This window comes from Erithacus rubecula (assembly GCF_903797595.1).
Source record: "Erithacus rubecula genome assembly, chromosome: 10".
NCBI lineage: Eukaryota > Metazoa > Chordata > Aves > Passeriformes > Muscicapidae > Erithacus > Erithacus rubecula.
Window position 1 is genome coordinate 13,978,340 of NC_136662.1, and position 26,970 is coordinate 14,005,309.

At 35.7% G+C, this 26,970-nt stretch overlaps 1 protein-coding gene and 1 long non-coding RNA gene across 5 annotated transcripts in view; one reads left to right on the plus strand and one right to left on the minus strand.

Annotated features, from left to right (window-relative positions):
• The window catches only part of TTLL7 (tubulin tyrosine ligase like 7), a 63,257-nt gene extending 38,707 nt beyond the window's left edge, over positions 1-24,550 (plus strand). For 2 of the 4 annotated variants that reach the window (XM_079313745.1, XM_079313744.1), the window contains 10 exons: positions 67-140; positions 2,869-3,004; positions 3,814-3,900; positions 8,130-8,325; positions 8,972-9,243; positions 12,096-12,230; positions 13,317-13,397; positions 15,051-15,211; positions 19,264-19,437; positions 22,641-24,550. In XM_079313745.1, the coding sequence (XP_079169871.1) occupies positions 67-140; positions 2,869-3,004; positions 3,814-3,900; positions 8,130-8,325; positions 8,972-9,243; positions 12,096-12,230; positions 13,317-13,397; positions 15,051-15,211; positions 19,264-19,437; positions 22,641-22,761 (1,437 nt within the window). In that variant the 3' untranslated portion in view covers positions 22,762-24,550. Of the gene's footprint in view, positions 1-66; positions 141-2,868; positions 3,005-3,813; positions 3,901-8,129; positions 8,326-8,971; positions 9,244-12,095; positions 12,231-13,316; positions 13,398-15,050; positions 15,212-19,263; positions 19,438-19,773; positions 19,893-22,640 lie in introns of all 4 variants that reach the window. The other 2 variants (XR_013775272.1, XM_079313746.1) reach the window with 2 other exon arrangements.
• Positions 24,551-24,660: 110 nt separating this feature from the next.
• LOC306805702 lies at positions 24,661-25,012 on the minus strand. Its single transcript, XR_013775273.1, has 2 exons — positions 24,930-25,012; positions 24,661-24,794 (listed from the first exon to the last, which is right to left on the minus strand). It is a non-coding gene; the product is annotated as an uncharacterized lncRNA (long non-coding RNA).
• Positions 25,013-26,970: the final 1,958 nt, after the last annotated feature.

The window sequence follows — 26,970 nt, forward strand, 5'->3', positions numbered from 1 at the left end:
GTGCTGTTTCTTGCCCATGGTATATACTCTCTTTTGTTTTAATTGTCTTACTTTCTTGATTTGTAGAAGGAAAGACTTGCACAAGTACGTAAACAGATTTCCAAAGAGGAACATGAAAATAAACACATGGGGAACTACAGGTGAATGTTTTTGACTGTATTAGTAGGAAGTATTCAGTATATTCTTTAGGAACAGTGGAAGCAAATATTTGTGGTAGATGATAATTTTCTGCCAGAAATCTATAGGCATTTATAGAAAATATATACATGTACATCAGGTGTCTTTTTTCAGATGGTTCTTTTGTTGATTTCAATTTTTCCATGCACTTAGGAATTTATATGACATCAATCACCCTACTGCTTGTGCAAGGCACTTGCTTGAAAGACATGATTGTTCACATTCAGTGTACCAAGAACCATGATTGTTGTTGTGGACACTTTCTCTAATCACATATAAGCTTTCTTATCTTGGTGACGGGGTGCAGAATGAACATTCCCCTGTAAAAACATCATATTTGAATTTTATCTCTGAGGCTTGCCAAAATTTCAGAAACATTCTGGGTATTTCTATAATTTTGAATAGAGTGACATTTGAAGTACTTTATTTGTATTTTTGCACTTTGATTCTAGATCTCAGTAGGCTGAGTAGGCTGTAAGTACCTTCAGATTCCTCGGTAAAGTTATGTTCAAAAGAGAGCTTTACATTGTCAGTTACAACAGGCATTGACCAGAAAACAAAGAAAAAATTTGTGATGTTTTTATTATTATTTATTGATATTTGCCTAATTGGGAAGTGAAAGCATGGCCTAGGAATAGTTGGTGAGAGGGAGCTGAGTATGGCTAGAAAGAGATGATGGGAATATTTGCCCACTCTTTACAACATTCATCCAGGGTGTGAGAGGTCTGAGTTCACATATTTTATTGTGAACTAGTCAGTATGTCTTTATTGCTGTTCTTCATTGCTGCCTTTTTTTGAACAGATATTCCATAATTCCCAGTAAAATTCTCATTTAAACAGATAGATGTTTCTGTGAAATTCGCATTTTTGATGACTTGACATTTTGCTTACAAAGTCTTTCTTTGTAACTTTTAATTACGTATTTTCTTGATGTGTGGAGCTGAACTAGTAAGTAAAAAAACCCTCTAGATGTACAATGAAGTGTTAAAGTAGTTATTTTCATGCTACTAAAAGAAAGAGAGGCACTATGATGCTTTAACACATTTTTCCTTTTGCTAACTTAAATGTCTAGCTCATTAATGGATCACATTTTAAGTTGCTTATTCAGTTTTTGACTCAAAATCAGACACATGTTCTCTTTATTTAGTTTTTGGGTTAATGTAAATCAGTAAAACCACATTTTTTTTCCTCAGGAAAAAGTAAAGTGTCACTTAATGAGGAATCTGCACTTTTAAAAAGGCAGAACAGCTTTGTGTTTTCTTATTACCTTGTCTTTGAGAAAAGGCTGAAGAATCAGCAGAACATGAGAAGGAAAGTAATTTTGGCTAGAGAAGAAGAGGAATTTTTTCTGAGTGTTATCACTATTTTCTCTATGTTATATTCCTCTGTAGAGCAGGACTAGCTTGTGTCAGGCATTGACAAAGAATTGTGGAAATTCTGGAAGCTAGTGTTGCTGAATGGATTAATATTGCACTCTGAATAAAAATCCAGAGTAACCTTAAACTCAGGAGGTTTGGTTTTAATTTGTGCATATCAGCTCAGGAATTGGCTTAGTCTATGTCTGTCTGCAAGCACAGCAGGCTCCAGTAGGAGTCTTGGGGCAGCTGAAGCAGGAGCCACAATTTTGAGCTCTTGTGAAATCACATGGAATTGGAAAGGATGTACATAGCTTAGAAATGGTCTTTAGCTGGCAGTCTGTTTCCAAATACATTAAGAATATTACCCTTTCTTTAAAGCACTTTTTCTACAATAGAATCAACACCATTAAAAGGGGCTGACTGAAACTAAATTAGAACCTGAATCTCTTTTAGGTGTTTAATGCAATCTGGAAGCCTCTTCATTTTGTTCTACAACTGCTCTGAGACTAATGGTATCAAATCATCCTTTTTTTCATTGTAACAAAATCCTCATGATAGATACTTTTTCAAGGAGTTACTTTTTCTAAAAAGGAAGAAAGAGAACAAAAAGGAATTTGTTAAAAGTTCAGAAAAGTCTCACAAATACATAAAAGTCGCATGATGCCATGCACTGTACAGATGGTGTCCATGCCTTGCACAGTGCAAGCAAAATTTACTTATGGGTTACTCCTTACAGTAGATTGAAAATTAGTCTTCCATCTTAGCCATATTTCTGGCTTAGTTTCAGGTATTCATGACAGATGGATTGATGTGGTTTTCTTCAAAGCCCATTGTTGCTTGATGAACATGAATAAATCACCAAGTCCTGCTTCTGATATTGTCATAATCTTCTTACCTGTGATTTGAGAATAATGGCATAACTGCTCTAATGGAAAAGCAGTCACCATATGTATCCATGTACCTTTTTTTTTCTTCTTTCTTATAGCACCTATTTCTTCCTGTTAAATTTTTGGAGGATTTAGCATTCAAGTGCTGTACATATTCAATCTTTAATTTATATCCTGTCCATAGGATCAAAGTGATTGTTCAGATTTTCACTGTTTTGTGTCCTTTGATTGCTAATACAAATTATTTTGTATCCTTTTATTGCTAATAAAAATTATCTTGTGGCTCTGAATTTGACATACAATATTTTGTTTGATTTGATATTATATATGATTATTATAGATGGGATGCGTACATGTTAAAAAAGAGACTGTGTATTATTGACATTACTTTTGTGTGATGAATACCTCAACTTCTATCTTAAACTCTTCTTTTTTTCCTTTTTCAGACGAATTTATCCTCCTGATGATAAGACATTACTTGAAAAGTATGAGAATTTGTTAGCCACTGCTTTCCAGACATTTCTTGCTGGAAGAGCAGCTTCACTTCAGCGGGAAATGAATAACCCCTTAAAAAGAATGAAGGTACTGAAGTACACTGAGTACTGGCTTTAGGTGTTACTTATCTTTGAATTCATGACCTCATGGATTAGTTTCACTATAATCATGTATGATGGTTAATAAATACCATTTGATAATGTTCCATGATCCTATTATTATTCTTTGTGCAGCTTGTGGGCCAGATCCTTGAATCTGGATGAACTGCAATGGACCCAGGGTGGAGACAGGCTTGATAGCTTTAAGCTACTTTACCATATCCCTGATCCTCAGCCTTACCCCTGGCCAAACCAGAGCTTGGCAGAAACTGCTTTTGAGCTGGTGATTGCCTCCTTCTTCCTCTAGTAATGTTCCCAGCCTATTCATTCACTTGTAATAACTGGAACAAGACATATCCTAAAACCAGCTCCACTAGTTTAAGGATTTAAAGCATCCAGAAATTTTACCTGATTTGCCTACTTATTTAGTCAGAGGAAGTAGGAGAGCAGCTATAGTAATAACAAGCTAATATGATGTAGTTTGGAATCTGAGAAATAATTTTATGTCTTTGTAGTTGGCTTCATCCAGCAGTTTTACAGCAATCTTTGTTCAATCCTTTCTTCAGATTAAAAAAAAAATTTGTTAGGACTTGATTTTAAACCTCATTTTCATGTTGCTTACATAGAGAGATGCATACATGAAAGGAAATATTTCTATTTCCTCCTGTGGGGGAATTCATAGGCCTGTTTCAGGATTAGTAATCAGAGTAGTTTCAAATTTCCACCACTTTCTACTTGAATTTTTGAAGGACAGGATGTGCTGCTTTGAATTAATAGTAATGAAATCCCCATTTCTAGGAGGAGGACATTTTGGATCTTCTGGAGCAGTGTGAAATAGATGATGAAAAGCTAATGGGAAAATGCACCAGGCAACGAGGACCTAAGGTATTTGACTTCTAGATACCAATTTTTATTTCACTCTATAGACAGGTTTTCTGAGAATTTGAAGTGGGGAGTTTTGTTAGCTGATCCTGCTGAAAGTTTTCTTCCTCAGACTGCCATTAACCTTTTTAATTTTTTTTTTAAAGTGAGAACAGGGGTATCACTACCATTTGTCCAACTAAATCCCATTAAATTTTTAAGGGGATATGCTATCCTCCTTTCCCTCCCTGAGCCATTTGGAGGAATTGATATGCATGGCAACATTTGTTGTATGAGGGATTGATTTCAGTGTGTGAAAAGATTTTTATATCAATAGTGGATCTCATAAAAATGCCTTCATCTCTGATTTATTAGTGCCAAAATTAGGATTTTTGAGATCATAGAATAAAAGGCACTATGGAAAGTCAAAGAATTAATTATAATTTTAATATATCTGTAGCTCGCTCACTTGCTAAGAGGGTTTTACAATACATCTCTGAAACCATTTTGTATTCCAAAATCTGCTTTTAATGAGAATGTGTATTATTTTTAGCTTAATGATTTCTGCTTGTGTGCATAGTTCATGTGAGTCTTTGCCTTAAATAAACTTATCTCTAAGCCAGTAAAGATAAATAGTTTGGGCTTGGCTGAAATAAGTATGTTTTTTATATCCTGTAAACATTTTAGGTCAAGTCTGCTTAGAAGAGCCTACATCTCTGTTCTGAGCTTTGATGGATTTGTTTATGGCTGCATGTAAATTTTTTTACAGTATTTTATGTTTCTGATGACATGGTGTACAAATCTGTGGATATATCTGCACAAAATGAATGCTGAAAATTGTTCTGAGCTTGAAGAAGTACTTTAAATATGTGCAAGAATCCAAAGAGCTGCATCTTATTACAGGCATGCATTCTGGAAAGAGGATCTACATGCCCAATCTGGTATTAAGATAGATTTGCAGGGACCTCATTAAAATATGGGGATTTTGTGAGCTCGTGCTTTAACAGCAGTGGATTCATTTAAACAAGAGGAAAAAACCCAGTCTATGCTAGCAGTACACTCAGTCCATGTTCCAGAGATCATTTTCCTTGAAGTTTTGTTTTCAGTTCTTTAACATGGGGTCAGTTACTCACGTGTACCATCTCAGTCACATTTTTCCCTTTTTCCAGAAGCCTGCCTTTTCCCAGCAGCCCTTGAAAGCATCCATCTGGCTGCCTGTATGCACACTGACTTGCTCTATTCTACCTCTACACTCCTTTCTCACAAAGCATCCCCAGGCTGGAGGCTGGAACATTTAATAGGGTACTAAGCCCAAACTGAGAAACCTCTCTTAATTAGTTTTAAGATGGATTTTGATTAATTTATGAGTAGGATTATATGCCATGGTCTTCTTTTATAGCAGGCAAATGATTGTGTAGCTTAGAGCTGCCTTACTGGTACAATATTGTTTGCACTTAGAGGAGAAAGAAAAAGTTGCTTATGACCAAAATTTCCTTCCCCTCGCCCCAACTGATGAAATCAAAACAGAAAACAATGAAAATAGCTAATTCAGGGAGACTCTTTCTTTTCCTTGCACTGTGCACACTTCATGCTATGCAGGATTCTTATTCCTGCATCTTTTTTATGGTCCTGATACATTTCTCAATCATTTAAGCCTTGCTGACAATGAAGCCATGTAAGCAGAGATTTCCCTGGTTACATAATGTTCTGTGTGCTCCCTTTGAAACACAGATGCCCATGCAGATGGTCCTGTTATCTTTTTCCAAAAGAGCATCACTTCTTTCCAGTAAGGGTTAAGGTGCATATGGCAAATCATCTGCATTTGATTGGCCACCTCTTTATAAAGAGGCTGCTATGAGATATGTAATGTCTAAGTATGTATCTATACAGAAATTTGGTAAGGGAGGCAGGCAGTGGAAAGTACTATTGCTTGTCAATCTGTCAGGTAAGAGAATAATCCAGCTGTAAATCTCATCTTGTAACCATAAATCCTACAAATAAAAAACTATTTGGATATGCAGGATCTAAAAGGAAAAACAAAACAAAACAAAACAACAAAGCAACCAGAGGACTTTTCACATCATGTAACCCCACATGAAAGGTTCTTTGAGAAGGTCATGGAGTCTTTCTCCCCTTAAATTCAGTGGTTGCCCTGCTGACAGAAGGTCCTCTAAGGTCAGATGCACTGCCTTGGGTTACACACTTCCTTGGGGAAAAACCCATCAGTCAGGACTCAGAAAACTAACAAACCACCTGGACTAGTTAGGAGAGAGAGGTGTGTTCCTCCTCATGCTGCTCCATACATAGAAACATAGAAACATCTACATTATACATATCCATACACAGGAGAGGTTGAGGGCTGTGTACATGTAAATAAATACAAGCTTTGGGTGTAAATTATTCCATGTTTGCTATGAATTTCAGCCTTATTTTTATTTGAACATGATTAGGAACTCAGTGCAGGAAAAAGAAATCAAGGTTTTCACGGAATGAAGGCATTTTTTCCTGCACTCAAAATATCACTGGGTTTTGCATAGATGGAGAAGTGCATTCTGGAAATGTCTGGTTTATTTATAGCCTCTAGAGGGCTCCTGACACCTACACACTGTGAGGGTTACCCATGTGTGCAGGACAATGGACTAAGGAACTGAAAAACAGATATTGTGGAGGAAATGAGAAATTAATTTTAATTATTTTGGTATAAGATCAGATGAGTTTAATCACAGAAAAATTGGGTTAGTGTAAGAGTAAAATCAAGATGATTATATGTGCTAGACGATGAGATATCTCTTTAAGAGATCAGTTTATACCCAAATTCAGCTAATATTTTTGCTTTTCATAATTTCTTTGGTCTTTCTTTTTAATCTTCTTTGTTAATTGATATTGTTTACTGTAGAATGTGTGAGGAACGTGTATGTGATAGTGGGATAAGATCTGTCTTAAAGCCCCTGTGAGCTGTGATTGAAAATGTTTGTTATACCTTGTGTAACTCCTCAGGAATGTCTGATCAATATGCCTCCATCATACACAGCATTTCATGATAAGAAGAGCTATTTTTAATAAAGTGGTATGTGCTGAGGCACCTTACTTTTATCCCTTTGGCAGACAGATACATATCAACACATTCTTTGTGCAACAACAATTGTCAGGGCTCTCCTCAATGCAATATTCTTCTCTAACTTCTCCTTATCTGGTCTAACAGCTTGGGATGGCATAAGCAGACTATTAGTTAGTGGCAGAAATCCCTTCCCTTCCTTGTCTGGAATAGGAGTTTAGGTAGCATCTATTTAGTTATAAAGTGTATCTTGCAGCAACAGGAGGTTTTGGGGTTTTTTTCCTGTTAGCCTCATAATAATAAATCTAGGTGCATTGCATTATGCTAAGACATTAGGAAAATTTAAATTCTTCCTGAGAGTTCTTTTTCACTTGATTTAAAATATATCCAGAAATTAAATTTTTTTTTTTTTTTTTTTTTTTTTTTAAATCTCAGCTTTAACTGCAATCCATTTGGTAGGTGAGGCCATGAGCATAGCTTCTTATAGCTGAGAGTTACTGGAAAGAAAGTGTGTAGGAAAAAAATGTGACCACATAAGCCTGCTTAGGATAACAGATGTAATGGAAGATACTGCATTTTTTGTGTCTGACTGATGGTAGATGGAAGACAAAAAATTTTCAGTTGTAGTTTCTGTTCTTGGATCTGTCTCCACCTTTTTGCTTTTTGTCTTGCAGTATCCTTGGTAATAGCACAGGATTAATTAGCTAATGACAATGAATCCCACGTGCATATGAGGCACCAAGACCCCCCAGCACAGCTTGCTGTATATTCTTTAGTTCCTGCTCTCTGCAGGATGTGGTTTAATCACTTTCTTTTGAAAAGTAAAACAGCCAAAGTTCCCTGATGTATTTTTCTACTTCATGTTGATCATTGTTAAGCTGTAGCTTCAGTGATTGCAAATAAAAGAAACCTAAACTGATTGTAAATGGTATTCTGTATCAATTGATTTATGATTTCAAACCATAATTCAGTATGTTTGGTAGTGCAATTCATACTTAAAATAATTCCCTCCCACTCTTACTATATTATGCTGCTCTTCATGTGACAGAGATTAGAACTACAGTGAAATGAATTTAATTAAATATTTAAGCAATTTTCCTAAAATTTAGGACAAACTTCCAATCTAATTTGGGAGGATTTATAGCTGTGCAAATCCTGCCTGAACCTAGATCTAGTGTGATTTTTTCTTTTTTTTTAGACCTTGTGTTCAATGCCAGAAAGTACACAATCCTTAAGGAAACCTAAGAACCACAGCAGTGACAGTAGCTGTGATAGTGATAGCAGTTTGTCAGAATTGGGAGAAGAAACTGAAAAGGAAGATCACAATGAGAAAAAAGAGAAAAAAGTTTCATATGATCTTGAAGAAAATAAATACAAATCTTTGGAACGATCAGGTAAGTTAAATGATTACTTTTCCAAGGAAGTCTGGCATTGACAATGAATTATATTCTTCAGTCTTTTTGATTGTGTCAACCGGTTTGCTTGTTTCATTTTCTTTAAAATTTAAATTTTTCTAAATTAATAGATATACCATGTTATCTTTTGATTTAGAGGTGTATTGTCTCAAAGAATTTTATAATGTAGTTGCATAGGTATAATGGTGATTCGAAAATTTAATTTTTCATAGCATTTATTTAGCTGCAAAGTAAATTTAAAAGTAGTGTAACTATGCCACAGCAAATGAGAAATACTAAATCTACAAAAATCCATTGAGCAAATTTTCTCTCCTGTTTCTATATCCTTATAGTCAGGAAACCACACACAGAAGTCACATACATTTTGACCTAAAGAGCACATGCACTCCCTCATAAAGTGGATTGGAGTCTACCTGATCAAACTGAATATAAGGAAGAAATAAGAAATAAGTATGTAAATTCTGTACTGTTAGGGGATCTGACACAACTGACTTCGACAGGTGTTAGTCAACACACATTGTAGTACAACATCTGTGCACACATTGATCATATGTGTTGTTAGTTACAAAGACTGAAAAACAGATGTTTAGAAAATAACCACATTGTTAATTTGATCTGTCTGCAGGTAGAATGAACTGCAAACCTTCAAATAAAAATGTAAAGTCTCCATCATACTCATCCCCCACATCATCTGCAGGCCCAATAAGGCGTTCTGTGAGCTGCCCTCGTTCCATTTCCATTCTCACTATGCAGTCCCAGGCAGCTGAGCAGCGCCCCTTGTCAGCCAAAGCATCTCTCCAAATGCAGAGGACATCCCCAGTGAACAGGTCTCACTCTCTAAGTCGTAGCCCATCTTCAGCCAGATTCTCTCAGACAGCCACCTTGAACTCTTCAGGGGTGAGTTAACACAGCAAGTGCATTCTAATATATTCCATTTTTCTCTAAAACTCAATAAATATGTTAGTAATTTTTGCAACATCAGAAAACTCGAGGTACTGTAATCAAGATTATTTTGAGAGACACTCAAGCATCTCCAGACTTGTATGTGATGTGGGATGAGTGCCAGCTGGGATGTCTCAGTCTTCGTGGCACAGCAATACAGATGTTACATTTTGTGGAAATGGAAATCTTAAGAGAATGGGAAACCTTCACTTTGTGAATGGGAAACCTTCACTCCTAAATAGGCTTTTGAAGATAGAAAGGATCATTACCTCTCTTAAAAATTTTCTGTGATTTGTTTGGGGGCTGCTGGTTCTGAGGTAAGGCTGTACCTATCTTCAAAATCTTTATAGTAACAAAAATAAATCCAGATTTCAAACCCTTTGTATAGTCCAAGGGTAAACAGATTGTGCCAGAATAAAACATTAGTAAGTCTCTGTATGGTTGTCCATTGTAGAAGAAGGTGAGATTAATCTTCAACCTACTGGGCCTCTTGCATATACAATACCACTGCAGCAGAAGTCTACTTCCAAAGTAACCTACTGAAAATTTATACAGTGCTTGTGGTCTTCAGGATTTGTCACTGCATAACTGCCTTGAGACAGACAAGCAACTGGCCCAAATAATTAATAGATCAGAATAAACACTTTTAGTTATTTAGAATTTGTATGATTAGTTGTACTTTCAGAGTATATCTCTGGACCATGTATATTTTTTCATTTTGTTAGCAGATTGTCATCCTATTTGTTATCTCCTTCATGGTCCAGATGTTTCTTCTTTAGTGTTGGCATGTTGGAGCCCATATTCACTTTTCCCTAGGCAGTGTTTGCAGAGCTCAATCCCCAGCCTCATTCAGGATTGCACTGCCTGCTGGTGCCAGAGCGTTTCCATTCATGCTTTGCTGCCTGACCTATGTATTTCATCACCCAAATAATTTGTGCAAAGATGGGGCAAAACAAATTGGCACTTTTAACCCATATTTGCTGCCTCTCTGTATTGTGGTGAGCTTTGATTGTGAGAAATCCTTTTGTAATGCTAATTAACTTGCCTCATAGTATTTACTATCTCTAATCTTCATTTTTATCTGGTAGAACACTCATTGTCTGTTTTGGCTGTGAGGCTTTGTCTAAATGATGAAAAAGGATCCTTTTAAAATTGTGTGCTGACATCTTGTAAAATACTCCTTAACATGGTTTTCCATCTTTAAAGTCAGCAAATAGAACTGGAAAGACATTAAGATTGTGTCTTCACAACAATGTGTTAAAGGTATTTTTTATCACATAAGCTATCTCAAGTTTAAAAAGTACCCTTTTATCATCATGATGTACTCTGAGAGTTTAATGAGACAGTGCTAATATGGATTTTTCTATTCACATTAACTTTATATCAAATACAAATTACTGAAAGATTAAAAGCAGTCTCTTACCATCTGATGTTAAAAATGGGCTACTCACTTAAATTAACATTAGTAAGAAATCATACTCTCTTTTTCATTGAGAACGCTCCACCACAGAAATGATCTTGATGTGCAGAACAATTACTTTGGGTGATAGAGCTTAGGTCATGCTTCCTAAAAATGATGTGAATAAAATTACTTACAGAATGGATAAGAACCACTTATAATTCAGCACTGTATTCTGGATGGAACTCTGTTCATAATTATTTTTGCAACTAAGAATAATATAATATATATTACTGCTAGAATAACATTAAAATTGATAAACTGTGACTTACTAAGAAGAAATAATTTGTGCATGATAAAGTGTTAGTTTATCTATCCTTTGGGCAAGAAAAGAGCAGTACACTGCCATTTTTGGAGTCTGCTGAGATCTGAATGTTTTAAAAGTAGGGAAACAAAATTTAAAATAAATTACTTACAGTTGGGAATTGCAGACATATTCTTATAGAAGTTATAAACGAAAGTGGATTTGAAAATATTTGCTATCTTATTATTTCAGCCACATTAACATGTATCAAATACCAAAGTATTTTTTGTGCTTGAAAATATTTATCACTCACTTAAATAAAAATATTTTTAAGTACTGTAGTTGTGGCAGGATACAAAGATTAGAAGTGCCTAAAAATTTTGAATTTCAGTCTTGAAAAACATTAAAATTAAACTGACTTGGTCTTGGAAATGTGAAAATTTGAAAGTATGTGAAAGTAAAGAAAGAGGATCAGAAACACTCCTAACTTGTGTGTCTTGTTTTAAAGAACATCCCCAAATCCTCCAGAGATGCTCTGCAGACACTGCAGGGGTTCAGATCAGTGTTGGTGTAAAAAGCAACAAAAACTCTGACAAAACTCTGAACAACTGAAGACACTGTCAGACCCATTACTGACTAAAGTAGGAGAAAAGTGTCCTTTTTAATGCTTCCTGAAATCTTGGCCCTGTGATACATTGCCAGTTTATGGCAATAAAAATTGTTGAAGTGAGGAACTGAAAGGATGCTTTTTATGACTAATAATATTTTTTATTATGTTGAATTTAAATTCAAAGTCTGTTATCTGAATTTCAAATTCATACATTAAATTGTGGCCATCATAAATATGGAATATATGTTTGTTTATTCTATTTCAAACAAACTTACATTTAAGCTGTTTTCCTTGGATTTCTTGACAATGCTAAGTAATGGTGATGCATTAATGTATGTGATATATATTAGTTCTGTATTAGATAATATGTCTATGCACTTTAATAATATATTTTATGTCACTCTATAATTTTTTTTTTTGTCAAGCAAACATCTTTGTAATGTGATTTAATGGCATGCTTGAAATGTTTTCCTCTGCTTCATGCTGGTTTTTAGAGTGAGTCTTTGCTGCAACAGAAAACAAAAGAGCAAGAAGTTGCTTTGACAAAAGAGACTCTTCTCCTTATGAATGACTTGAGAATCAAGTTCCCAGGAAAAACAAATGAAGAATCTGAATTAATTATAGAAGATGTAAGTATCTATAAATAAGAAAGAAAAACAGGCTAGACACTGTTTAGGCTACTGAAATTAAGGAAAGTAAAAAGCTCAATCTATGATTCATTAGCTCCTGTGGCCCTAAAACTTCCAGAACTCAGGATATCTCAAAAGAATTTGGAAGCTTGGAACTTTGCATCCTTTCTGACCTTAAAAGAGCAGCACTGAAAACATTCCTCTGTCCTTATAAAATATATGAGAAATAATCAGGAGGGTTAGGAGAATTCAGTTTTTCATTGTAGAGAAAGTTCAAACTTTTAAGTAAGCCTCAAAGAATGTTGCAATTCATATTTCATCTGATATTGTTAAAACAGATCCTGACCTGTTTAACTTGCTCTCAAGCAGGCAAACTAGAGAACTCAGAATGGTGTGCTGCAGGCAGAATAGAAGTTTGAGGGTCATAAAGAACACCAGCCATGCATTCTCCATGGCTCTTGTAGTCTACTAAATTAGCCTTTCTCACATTTAATGTTGTCCTGAGCCTTGTAGTTTGGTATCAAGACATGTGAAAAAATGCTGAACAAATGTCAATTAAACCCCAATACTTAATATTTATATATATAAGCAGAAATTGCATGCTGTCTAAAACCTTGTAAACAGTTAATGCAAAGAAGCTAACAAGATGGAAAAGAAAAATAAAGTAGATGTTCTGTTCTCAGTTTAGAAGAAAAATGAAAGGATTCAAATTAACACCTGTGCTCTGATGTAGTGAGCACAGTCCCTGATGTCTTAAAATTCATCTGATTTATTATCTGTCCAGAAATGTCCTGAGCTCTGAGAGCTTCCAGAATATTGATTATGTTTCTAGTAATCTCTGCAGCTACATTGGAGTGGGTTACATTACAGGAATTCTTCTGTAATGGTGGTTGACTTGGTGATGATCTTTGAAAATGCTGCCCCACATAAATTTGCAAATATTTAGTTAATTTTTTTAGCAAAAACTTCTCATGGCTGTCTTTAAGATGCTCACATTTTTAAGGTTTAGGAGTGCTTGTGAATGAAAGAACAGCTTCCAGTTGTTTTCATGTATATTTTTTATCTTGTGTTTTACAATGACCATAGATTATGGATAATTGGAAGTATCATAAAACAAAAGTGTCATCCTATTGGTTGGTAAAACTGGATTCAGCAAAGCAACGAAAAGTAAGTGACATAATTCATTTTCAGAAGGTCATCTAAAGTAGATGCAGTGTTTCTACTGGTGTTCACTGGGAGTGACTTGAGATGCCAAAATACTGGCTATTGTTACTAACATAGATATGCATTAATTCTATTACAGGACATTTTGTTGCTCCATATTTGGAGAAGCATGATTTTTTCTGGATTGTAATTTAAAAATAAATTTCTCAAAAAATTACTCTGCTGGATAAAAAGCAAACAAATAAATTATTAGTGCTTAAATACCTAAGTTCTAGCTAACATTCTTAGAAGGGTATTCACTTGGCAGGTTTGATTGATAAGAGCTTCACCAGTCAGCAGTTTCAGACCAGGCATATTAAAACTCCATTAGAGGTAGTGATACTGTACTTGGCTGTTCGAGTGTTTGACCCACAGTGTTAGAATAGATCATGTTGAATGAAAAATGGATCTACCAAGCAAAGAATTTTCTCCTTTAAGCATTATTTTAGAAAGCCTCCAACAGAGGGTGGTTCTGCCCTTTATTTGACTGGCAGTCATGTTAAACCAAGGGCACATGTACAAAGTCGGGATGACAGAGATTGATGTGCCAGGTTGTTACTTGCAAAAACTGCACAATCAGAAATGTGGACTTTTTGCTCTTCTTGTGAGGACATCTTTTACAACTTAGGAGACTTATAATTCCTGAAGCACTAGTGAGCCCTTCATCTTTGCTTGCACTGGAAATGATTTGCCTTTTTTTTAACTGCTTTTAACCTCAATCCCTTCAAGCAATCAGATAGTTATTCTTAGAAGGGTAGTTTATAAAAACGGATTAACTTTGACAATGACATTGCAGCTGAGGACTGCCAAATGTCTTTTGTTGATTTGAAAGAAGTATGTTTTATATTCCAATGAGGTGGGTGAAGGAGAAATGAGCAAGGTGGAGAATATTTATGCAAGTAAGGAATCTGTCTCAAAGGTACCTTTTGCAACTCTGTGAAATACAAAACAGAATCTCAGTCCCCTTCACTCTTACTTACTGGGAAATTCTAACACACAAGAAGAAAATACCTGGGCAATGTACTCGATTTCACAATGTTCACCCCTGACAGCTGCATTTGCTTAACACTCAACACGATATAGAAAAATTAAACTTACTCTTATATTCTTAGTGTGTAATATTCTGGCATTACAGCCTGGGTACAGGAGGCATTCAGAAGTAAGTTAAGAGTAAACCAATTAAATCAATTCATGTTAAAAGGAAATTTAACCTCTAAAACTTTCACTAAAAAGAGATTTTTGTATGGGAGGACTTACAGCTGCTTCATGTTGCATCACTTTACATAATTTCTTTAAAAGTATTTTGGTGGTTACCAGAGGGTTTTGAATATGTTCTTTCATAGCATCTTGTTCTGTTGTACCTAGATAATTTTTGTTAAAGTAAATGATGTAAATTAAACAGAAAGATGGAGGCAAGGTAGGGAAATTAACTTAGAAAAATGAAGATGTAGGTTTAGTGATGTTCCAGCCCTTGCTGATAAATGCTAATGGACAGATCTCTTCTGTAGGAATGTATTCAGTCATATGTATAGGGATAGCTGTCTGGATGGCATCAGCCATCTGTGGGGTTTTGGCTTTGCAGAATGTCTTTGATTTACTTGGAATGCTCTTTCCTAGGTTTTGGATATAGTCAGGACAAGTGTCCGTGCAGTTCTACACCATGTCTGGAAAGCTCCAGACATTGAGAATTTACATCTCTACCGGCTTTTTAACCGTGTATTCAATCGCTTGCTTTGGAGCCATGGTCAAGGCCTGTGGAACTGTTTCTGTAATTCAGGGTAAGCTGAACCTTCTTTTCTTCTTCTTCACAACTTCACAATCACAATCAACCCTGGCATACTTTGTTGCTCATTTTTATTCACAAGAATGATGTAATACAATGGACTTATTTTAAAAGCACCTTAAGATATATAGTGGAATTAAATCTAGCAAGCAAGGCCAACCTTTTCAGAAATGGAGTCAAACATTTAGTAATGTATTTACAAATGTAATAATCTAAGGAAAAAATCTAATAGTCAAAATATTTCAGCCCTAAGTCAACTCTTTTACTGGATAGTGCATGATTTTAAGACCAGACCACTGAGTGAAAGGTGGACTTGCCATCAACAGAAATCATTGTATCTGTTTGTGCTCCAGAGTCACAAGGAGAGTTCAGTCAAAAGTGCAGCTGACATCTCACACCAGGTGCAATGTCACTTCTGTGATTTACTAAAAAACAGTTCAAATTTCTGTGCTTGATTACATTCACTATTTCCCATACTGGCAGAAAGTTAAGTTTATGCAGAGTATGAAATGTCCATGTAAGCAGGTGTTTTTGGTTTGGGTAGCAAATACAAGTTTTCTACAGCAAAGAAATGATCTGGACATATAAATAAGTTCAATAACCTACACTTCAGAATCTATATCCTGAAATCAAAGGCATTGGTTGAAATACAGATTTGGGGGATTGTATCAAGGGCATTAAACAATTCTTCCCACCCACCAATTTATTAATAAAATTAGAATACAACATGAAATATATTGCATACAAAAATGACATTTTCTCTGTTAGTATATAAAATCTATAAAAAACGGGAGGGGATTTTATTAGCTTGCAGAAGGTGTCCTAAGAGATGTATTGAAAATGAAACTACAACAATTAGTATGCTGCTGGATTTTGTATGTACAAAGGAATCAAGTCAATATTTTGTTCATATATAGTCATTGATCATATGTGGAGAACTTGCACATTACCCTTGCTAATTGTTTCCCAAGAAAATGGATAACAAGAAGAAGAGGGATCTGAGGGGTCCAAAAGATTAACAAGTCTTTTACCATCATCTTCTTATTGCTGAAGGCTTGTTGTTGTGCAAACTGTTTCTTTACAAATTTTTCTTTTCTTTGTGCTAGCAGAAGTGTGTGAAGTCTTGAGTACAAGCTCAGGTCTTTTGTTGCCATAAAATATTCTAAGTGGAGCTATTCAAAGACCCAGTTCCTTATAAGAGGAGTTGTTACATAAAAGATTCTAAAAATATTGTAAAAGTAATATATAAATATCCAGTATGTGTAGCAATCACTCTGTGTGTAATATACGTTACAGATAATATAAAATTCATGGATGAAAACAAAAAGGCTTTTGCACTTTGCCAGTATGTTGTTTATTCAGTTACAAGCATCCTTCTTGCCCCATAACATACAACTGAGAACTCATGACAGCACCTCTGTAGCAGAGAGGCCATCTTCTCTTTGCTCTTCCCTAAGAGTTCATTGTGCCAGTTTAAAGAACAGATTGGAATAAACATAGGGCGTGTGTAGAATCTGGAGTAACATGTTGGGAAAGGGGTATTAATATGCTGATTCAGAAACATTACTATATGAAAATACATTAAGGAGTGTAGTACGCTCAATATTTGTAAGATAGATGTCTTGGGAGAGGAGTGGAGCTAATGGCCTTAAGGTTTCCTCTTGCTGGTTAGATCTCTGCTAGGTATGTTCTATTTTAATGAAAACAAAGAATAAAGAAAATCTCTGAGAAAAAAAGGTGATGTATATGGTTTCATGAAGGTCCTTTTGTTTTACTGTATAATAAACAAGTAAAACTAATAGAAGATAACTAGAAGAACCAGTGGACTTCAGATGGTTACAAAAAGTATAACACCTAATTGACCACATTGCACAATCCATTATAATGCTCTTTGTTGTATCTGGTCAGGAGTCTGTGATTTCTTATTAATTTATAGAAGCTAACATTTCAGCATAACCAATGGAACTTGGGAAACAGAATTCTGATCCTTGTTGATTGCAGTGTAATGGAGAGTAACCTGAATCTGTCCAACACATGGAGGAGGTTGCACAGGCACATTTATATGAAAGCTCATTAAAATTCATGTGTGTGTTTCCAAATCTCAGCTTTTGTTATTAGGGTAACTATATAGCACTAGTTCATAGTCAGCCATGGTTGCAGCTTGCAATATATTATTTGTCACTAAAAATATAAAAATACAGAAAAGTTACCACAAAATCCACAACCTAAGGAATTTAGCAGGAAAGTTTCTTCTACAGGATTTCTGAGTTTTATGAAGTGAATTATAATTATGTGTAGCAATGTGAATCTTGAATTAATGTAATACTTAGACTTTCATCTTGCTACTTTCTACCAACATGACTTCATGAGGAAAGACTGAAGACAATGATTAATTTCTGTGTAAAAGTACACGTGGACAGTTCCCAGACTGAAAACAACTTAGAAAAAGCATATTAAAGAAAAGCAGTAGTGGACTCAATGATCTTAAGAGGTCATTTCCAATCTAAATGATTTATGATTATTCAGTTTATGAAATTAAACTATTTTGATGTATACGAACAATACTTGTATGAATAATAATTAAGGACAAATGCTTGCATCATTAGAATTTATGTTTGCAATGAAAATTCTGTAGGACTGAATGTTTTCATCTGGAACATGCCATCTAGATAGAGGAACCAGGCTGACAAAATAAGTTAGCTATAAATACAGCTTATCTTTAGTCATTAGTCATTAATGGTCTCAATTCCATCCTCATCCTAGAATCATTGACTCATGCAATGTTAAGGGATTGGAGTGGACCTTAAAGATTATGTAGTCCCAGCCCCCAGCCATGGACAGGGACACCTCCCACTAGACCAGGTTGCTCAAGGCTTATCCAGCCTGGCTTTGAACATTGTCAGGGCTGGGGCATCCACAGCCTCCCTGGGCAACCTGTGCCACTGTCTCATCACCCTCACATTGAAATGCAGCTCAGTTTGAAAAAAATCTTGCTAGGCAGGAGTGAGCTTGCTGGTTCTGTGATGTTGTTTTAAGGATGTTTCTACACTGGCATTGTGAAATCTACTGCTGTTCTCTGTGGGCAAGGCTAAAGGATGTTATGTTGAAGCCAGATGAAGAAAATTTTCCTCGCTCTGTGAAGTGCTTCTTTCATACATAAAAAAAAAAGCTCAAGCTTACAAACCATCTGTGCTACTGGATAATAATTTTGTCCAAAAAAGTCTTCATAAGCACCACATTGCCTTTTAAAACAGATTGAATGATCTATAATTTGGTAAGAATTTTGCACAAGCAAGAATGTTGAGGTGTATCCAAAGAACTATTTATTGTAGTCTTCTGTTCTGAAAGACACCTGGTTTATATTGCTGTGGTGAGCCTTGGTGGCTTTTTTTCCCAAAGAAAAATGGCTTCTTAAGAAAACAAAAGGAATTTTTCTATAGATGTTCTTTGCAAGTTGCACTTAGTTGTAGATAAACAACCCCATGTGACCAGAGGAAATAGAAAGCAGTATTTGAATGACTAAACTGAGAGATTCTCTTCATGCAATTTGTTGGATAAGGAAGCACAGCGCATACTAATCTCTTGCAAATTAATTTCATATTTGTTTTTTAGTATAATTTACTTAAAAGTATAATTATGCAGCAGGGTGGGCATTGGAAATAATTGATTATTTTTATTAATTCCTTTAACATCATAATTTCATTCTGGTGGTTAAAAAGAATAAGTGTTTTGTGTTATTCCTTTTATAAGACAAGTATACAAGTAACTGTTCATGTGCTAAACCTAAGTCATGGCTCTGTAAACACTTCAGGGAACAAACCAAGTGAAAAATGGTGGTGAACGTTTCTCATATAAAGTTTAACTTCTTTGTGTTTTGGACTCAGCATCTGCCAGTATTTGTGTTAAACAGTATAAACCTTTCCTGTACACATGCAAGGTTGTGCTTTTTCTCTTGTTCCTCTGTTGTTACATCTGATACAAAGCAGTAAAGCTCTTAGATTGCAATTTGTGTCAGAGACCATGAATTTGTTTCTTTTTCTGTAATAGGAGCTCTTGGGAAACCATATTCAGTAAAGGCTCAGAGGCAGTGACTCCTGAGCAGCTCCAGTGTTGCCAGCGAATAGTACAGCTTTGTAAATACTGCCTGCTGGTGGTTTACAAACAGTCATCAGATTCAAGAGGATCCCCAACTGGGATGAGCCACCACTGGGATGACACAAGGTATAAATTTGAATATATTCCTCCTAAATTATACATATAAAGGACAGTACTAGAACAGGTTTTAGTCCAGATTGCTACCACTATACTTTTAAGTTTGGTTCCCTCTGTAATTAAGAAAAAAAAACCCCAGCAAACTCCCCAACATTTCCCTTGATCCTGATTTTCAGTCATTCTAATCTCACTACCCCAGTCATGAAGTGCTACCAAAAGAAAACTGGACATACACATCTTGTGGGAAAGTACACTTATTAAACTCTTGACTGCCTACTGCCTAACTAGCTGCAGCAGAGGCTTTCCATAAAGTGAATTGAAAATCTCCTTTCTTCCCCTTCTCAGATCCCTCAAAGTCAGTGTTTCCAGATTTGCATTCCTAGAGGTACCCTAACATGTCAGATACTTCTGGCTTCACATTGGCAGTGGGATGCTCTAGGGGCACAGCTCCAGCCAAGGGTCAGGTAAGTGCCATCTCATTTACTGTATTGCACAGTTTTGCAAAGTTGATTTCCAAAACTTATGGATCAAAGTTTTATTATTCCATCTTATGGAGCATAAATATATTTTCAAACCTTGCAAAACAGCATCATATAGTAAAAGAATTATTTGGCACTTACCTGATTCTCCATTGGCTGGTTTAGTTCCCTAACTGGATACAACAGGGGTTATAATATTATCAGTACAGGGATTACTGAGAATGCTCCAACTGTGGCAGTCAACAATTTGCAATTAAACAGCCATATATAGAGAATTAAATGTCAGTTTTAAATTACTTAGGATCAAAATTCTATCCCATTTTAATTATTGTGTATATAAAATTACAAATGCTTTGTTTATATAAAATATCTTACATATATTTGTTACATAGGAGGGCTTTGTGAGTTAAGTATTATGTGAAAAACAAATTTTTAATATATTATCTGTTAAACTTGTTTTATGATTTAATTGCTTACTTGACATATCTCAGATTAGTTATTTGATACACTGGACCCATGCATTATTGACATGTGGATCTTAAGACACTCTAACATAATTTAAAGCCAGTCAGAAGTTAAATTTTTTTGATCACAGCAAAAGTAGAAGTGTTTTAGCCACAAACCAGTCATATTCAATATTCACATTTACTGAGTTATAGCAGGAGTATGGTAAAGTCATTTGGATTAACTAAGACTAGAAAATCTCAATGTTTTTATTGCCTTTACTGTTAATACTGCAGAAAATTTTACATCATGACCAACCACAAACTATTCAAACTGATCAGATTACTCTAATGTACTCAGCTAACAGGCTTGCATTTGGAATGCAATGAAAGAGATGGTCCAAGAGAACTTTCTCCAGTTTCTGTATTTCTTTGGATGTTGAATGGAAGTTATTCATAAATTTCATAGACTTAGAGGAACCTAAGGCCTCTATGTCCTAAATATCAGTAATGGACTGTCAGGACCACTCTGATTGATTAAAGTTACAGTTTTTATATTAGTCTCCATAAGTGTTTCATCTAGAAGTGAATACAGCAATATGCCATTTAATCATGATATTCTGAATTTGTGAAATACACATATAGAAATAAAGTCTTTTGTCCATTATGGCTTACAATTGTAAGGGTAATGAACTACTTTTCTAGAAATGGGAGAGCCACAGTAGCAATTCACTTTTCATTTAGGTTTCTGCTTTTAATGAATCTCCACTAATAATAATAGTTTTCCTGACTGTCCATAAAATTGTGTGGTGCAAGAAAATATTAGAGTATAATATAGTAAATGTATGAGAAGGCTTTTTTTTCAAGACTTTATAAAATCTAATTTGAAGAACTTTGTTTTTTCTGAGCACAAACCAATTTTTTTTGTTTGTGTTTAAGAAATGAAAGTTTGTGAAACTAAAGCTTTCACAGTTTACAGATAGATAACTCTTTAGCTGGGAAAATTTATTTGTACAGGGAGAGATAAAAAGATAATGAAAAATGCTACAGAGTTCTTTAATAACTTCTCAAATTGTTTTTCAATTCTCTTAACTGTTAATACATTAAGTAAATAAAACAATAGGACTGCTCAAAAACTACACCAAAGTCTCTTAAAAAATTAGCTGAAATCAAACTGTGTAAAAAGTCATAAATTAACCTGTATTACAAAATAAAAATAAAATAAATCTATCACTAGGTCCTTACAGTTTGCTAAATGACCTTATTGGTCACAGCATCTTCTCTGGGAAGTATGAGAGTTTTTTACTGTATCACCAAGCAAAGGTCGATTTGGTCTGGTAACTGTGAACTGTCATCACCACCAACCCATTCCAAATCAGACTTTACTTTTTCACAAATTCTTTAAAAAATATATTGGTGATAAGGTTTTTCTCAAGCTTAAACAAAGCACGTGTCTACACTTATATAGATTATCTCCCCTTGACACAGTGCCCCTGTTTGTATCCATGAGATCAGTCTGACCAGTCTTTTAAGTTGCTTATCATTAGTCAGTATGATTGACTAGAATTGCACAACAATTTTTAAGTAATAATTTATACAATATGTTGTATTAATCCATTCTAACATTGACAAAATTAATTTTGAAATTCTGATTTAGTATGGATGGTTTTTTTTGCACAATTAATTGACTTCACAATTAACTTTTAGGTAATTACAGAATGAAAATATTTAGCAATTAATATTAGGCATATGATAAAAGACTGTTTGTATTATTAGATTAAATAATAGCTATAGAATTTCCTGTATTTAAAAGGTAAATACTCCCTGATGTGAATTACTAGGTTCATTTCTTCCTTTACTAGAGTAATGATGATAACATGTCTATTCTTAGAGGATTAGAGCTGGAAACCAAATCTGAAAATCTCTTTTGGACTCTAATCAGTTTTTATTTATGATCCAACTTTTTTTAAAATGGTTAATGTCATCTGCAATTTTTGCCCAGTTTAAATTAAACAGGATTCTGTTGTTTACACAGGATTCCATTGTTTATTTATTTCATGGCTTGAATCATAAAGCACTGGAAAGGTTTTTGATCCTCTTACAACAGTGTTTAGATTCCTTTTCTGAGTTAGTTTTTGCCTATTGCCCTCTGTGTTTCATAAATAGCATTTACTGTACTGAGTTTTCTGCACACAGCAATTATAAAGTCTGGCACCTTAACAACTAATTCTTTTGCTCTTGAATGTTGCTTTGTCTGTAAACTTTGCTGTATTTTTCATATCCTTTCTAGGTATTTATTGCCAAGACCTACCCTGTTCATCCTGAAATCATCCTCATCCAAACTTAGCTGCAGTTCATCTGGAATGCCTCGCCCTAACATTTTGTTCACACACAGATACAGTCACTTGTGAAGTAAAAGGAAAATGGCTGTTTGTAAATAATAGCACTCAATTTCTTTTTTTTTTTAACTTGTGATGGAGCCAAACATAAGCACTGTTATATATTTCCTACCATCATATTATAATAAAATTTAGCTGAAAACCTACTCTAAAAGCATAGCTTTTCTGGGAACATAATAAACCTTATTAAGTTGTTTACACACACATGTGAATGTGTAGATCTTGCTAGGTTTATAAGTAATTCCTTCCTACTAGAAATGTTATTTTTGCTGCAGAATATATAAAATGGAATTGTTCTTGAAGATTATATTACAGTATTACATTATTTTGTAAGTACAACTCTTTGACTTGAAAATTATTTATTGTAAATTATATTATTTATTGTCTCAAATGTAATTTATCCTTTAACAAAACAGATAATTAAAAAACTCTAGTAGAACAGTAAAACTGTAACAATTATCAGAAAAAATCTGATCAGTTCTTGGACATGTTTAAAATAATCCCCAAAACTCTGTAAGCCAAACCTAAAGCAGACATATTTTTTATTTCTCCTCTGAAATGACAAGATCTATTTAATAATGCTGTTTTTCTTAAAGGACATGATATAGTATCTTTTAGCCAAAGCGAAGGCATCTGGTACACAAACATTAAAATATCAGTTTAGGCATTCACTTCCTAATTGGATTCTCATAATAAAATGGAAGCCAATGTTTGTTTCCAGGTTTTCATTCACATTACCTATATCCTGTGCCTTTAGGTTTCCTTTGAGAGCAAGCAGTCATCCTCAGCTCCACACGCATGCATAGTGCATAGTTTTTCTGTTACACTGCATAAGTGGTAAAGCAGACATTTGTAGGAAATACTGCAGCTGTAATGTATTATTTCAAACTTAAATTAATTGGTTTGTTGTAGTTTTTAGCATGCAATCCAGTACCTACTGTAGAATGTATCTTTGCAATGGACAGTATTTTCTAGATTGCTGACACCTTTAAATGTTGGAAATCTTATTCATTAGAAAGTTCTCATTCAGATCTAGATTCCTGAGACTGGCTGAACAGCACAAAACCAAAATGAGCCAGGGCAGGAACCTAGTATTAAGAGGATTTTTAGCCTGAAACATCTTTCAGGTTTTGATACATAAAGCCATTCATCCCACTCAGCATTGTGCCATGTGAGCCTTATTCATTAGAGAAATCATTATTAAACAAATCAGTTAATCTAGATTTAAAAATAATTAAGTTTTTTAACTGGGTAAAGAAGAGAGTAGTTATTATTTACCAAAGACTCATGCACTTATGAATCATTTAACCCTGAAACATGTTTGTAAATTATCAATGTATTTCAGGTGTACTTTAAAAATAATTTGGGGGCTAATTATCCTCAGGAGAAAATACGTTAGTGTTTTTTGATATCCAGCAATTTAAAAGAAATTTAAGAGGCTTAAGAGATTGAGACTGAAGTTGTATGGAAATGATTTTTAAAGAAGTTTTAGTCATGGGATATATAAAAACTGGGAATTTTCTTGAGATTTTTGATGCCTGTGCTGTAGTGCCTCAGCTCTAGAATTGCAGATTATATAACAAGAATGTTTGTAAACAAATAAAAAATCCTCTTGAAATTACCAGATCTAAGCAGTCTCTTGGTCTGGTAAAGTCTTTTTAATTTTTTGTGGGTAATACAGTTCCGTAATATAGTATGTTCACGTTAATTGTATATCTCTTTTGGTCCATACAGTGACTATTAAAGCATACTCTGGTTATCTGTAACACTTAATAAAAGCTGTACATTTTCTCTTCTTGGAGGAGGCTTCCATTGTATTCTACTTTTTGCCATAAGATCAGCTTCCAGCTTAGCTTGCCAGACTCGAACAGAGCTTTAGGATAGGAGGTTCACTGTGGAGGTTCACATGTCTTTTATTTATTTATTTATTTATTTTTAAACTTCACTATGATTTCTATTTTTGAATACCAGTGCTGGACCAGGTCAGTCTGTACAGCATACTCTGCCAAAAGGAAGAGGGCTGCTAACCATACCTATGGACAAATCTAGGAAAAAAAAATACATTTAGCATGTACAAAAGCAGACCAGATGGTGGTTTACGTCTGACATGACAATGTATTTGTATTTCTGATAACCTTTCTAAAGTGATCATGTGTTCCTAATAATGTGTGAATCAATACCTTCAATAAACATCGTGCTACAGTTGGCTGCAGCTCCTCGGAGCCAGTGTGTGCTCTGCGGGTGAATGACGGGCTGCACCTGCCCCCAGCGCCAGGTGGTGCCATAGGGGGAGCGGTTGCCCCTTTCCTCTGCAGAACAGCAGCACTTTGCTTTGCCATCAGCCCGGTGCTCCTGGTAAGTCTCAGTTGGTGTCCTTGAGCCCTGCTGTGGCTCACCTGCAGCCCTTTGGCCGCAGCTCCGCCCGCCTCGCCCCGAGCAGGGTGTGGGAGCAGCGAGCGCCGGCGGGGCCGGGGCAGCGCCCGAGTGTCCCACAGCGCGGCGGGACCCCGGGCCTGGGATGGGAAGCAAAGGAACGCCGACAGGTGTTGCCAGCGGTGATCCTTACCCGGTTAAGACACGACTGAAGGAGGTAATTAATGGGCTCTGTAGCGGTGTATCCCAGCACCTGGAACATGCCCGATGCCCTGAGGGGCAGCCCCGCACACCGCCGAGCTCCTCGCTCTTCATAGCGGCACCGCCGGGATCCCCGCTGCTGGTTAGTCAGAAATATCGCCCTGTTTTGGTTTTATTTCCCCCGACACGGTTTTCACAGTTAATCAGCCGGGAGCGGGGCCGTGCGGGAGCAGCGCTCACTCCCAGCGGGGAGATGGGCTCGGAAATACCAGTTATTAAAAATTACAAAGGCTTCACGTGTTATTTGAGATCCAGAGCAAGGAAAAGAACTTTTTGAAACCATTATTTAAATGATGCTGGAGGAAGTGTTACTTGAAGTCGATCATAAGGACACCTATTTGTAGACCTTGGCCTTGGGTTATTGTTGTGCCTAGAAAGAATGTCTTATTATAGAAAAATTAGTCTCTATATGCTTGATTCTCCAAACTGAAAAGTAAACAAATTACTCAGTGTTTACACTTACCTCTGAAAGGCTCCTTATCTGTTCTAGGAGTTCTAGAACAAATTCACTTTTGTATATAAAACCGTAAGTTCATGGTTGATGACTTTCCTTGCATATTCAAGTGAAAATACTAAAAATATGCCCAAGAGTCCCTGGCACTGGTGAGGCACTTTGAGTGCTGTGTCCAGCTGTGGGCCCCGCAGTGCAGGGCAGCAGAGCTGCTGAAGGGTCAGGAGGGAAAATCCTGTGAGGAACAGCTGAAGGAGCTGGGGTTGTTTAGCCTGGAGAATGGGGGGCCCAGGGGTGACCTTAGCTCTCTTTGCAGCTCCCTGAAAGGAGGGTGTAGGGTCAGGCTGGTCTCCCAGGAAACTGGTGACAGAACCAGAGTACAGTCTCAGGCTGGCTGTCTCAGCTCGGACATTTGTGGGAATTTCTTCAGAGAAATGATTAGACATTGCAATGGACTACCCAGGGAGGTGGTGGAGTCACCATCCCAGGAGCTGTTTAAGAAAAGGCTGGACATGATACTTGCTCTAGTTGACATGGTGGTGTTTGGTATAGTTTGGACTTGATCTTGGAGGTCTTTTCCAGCCTAATCGATTCTGTGAAAAGACTGAATTGCATTGACAGTTATAGCATCTAATTCAGGTGTTAGCAAATATGAGTTATTTGCAAGTTAGCTTGGCATGCATTGTTAAAACAGTTAACTTGAAGCTGTTACAATGGGAATCCATTTTCAGGAGGAAACAATTTGCTGTTAAATGGCATTCTTGCCAGAAAATCTTTCACTTCAGCATTTGCTAAAAGTCATTTGTAATTTTTTCTGTATGTGGTAAAATTCCCATGTGTTAGTTGTTACTCTGCATCTGCGTTCTTTGTTCTCTGCCAGCCACCTCTGTGCAGTTCTCTACATTATTGAAATCTCTTGTTAACATAGAAGAGTCTTTGTTAGTGTGTAAATACCTGTAGCACTTTAGGACTCTTAAGGAAATGGGGGTAATTTTACCATTTACGTATATGGAACAGAATACTCTGCTTGTGGGGAATCAAGGCAGATGCATTTTTGATGTTTTTAACATATCCTCATTTCTTCTTTAAAACAAAAGGCAGAAAGGAAAATTTAAAATTGTGTATTGCCCTCCTTT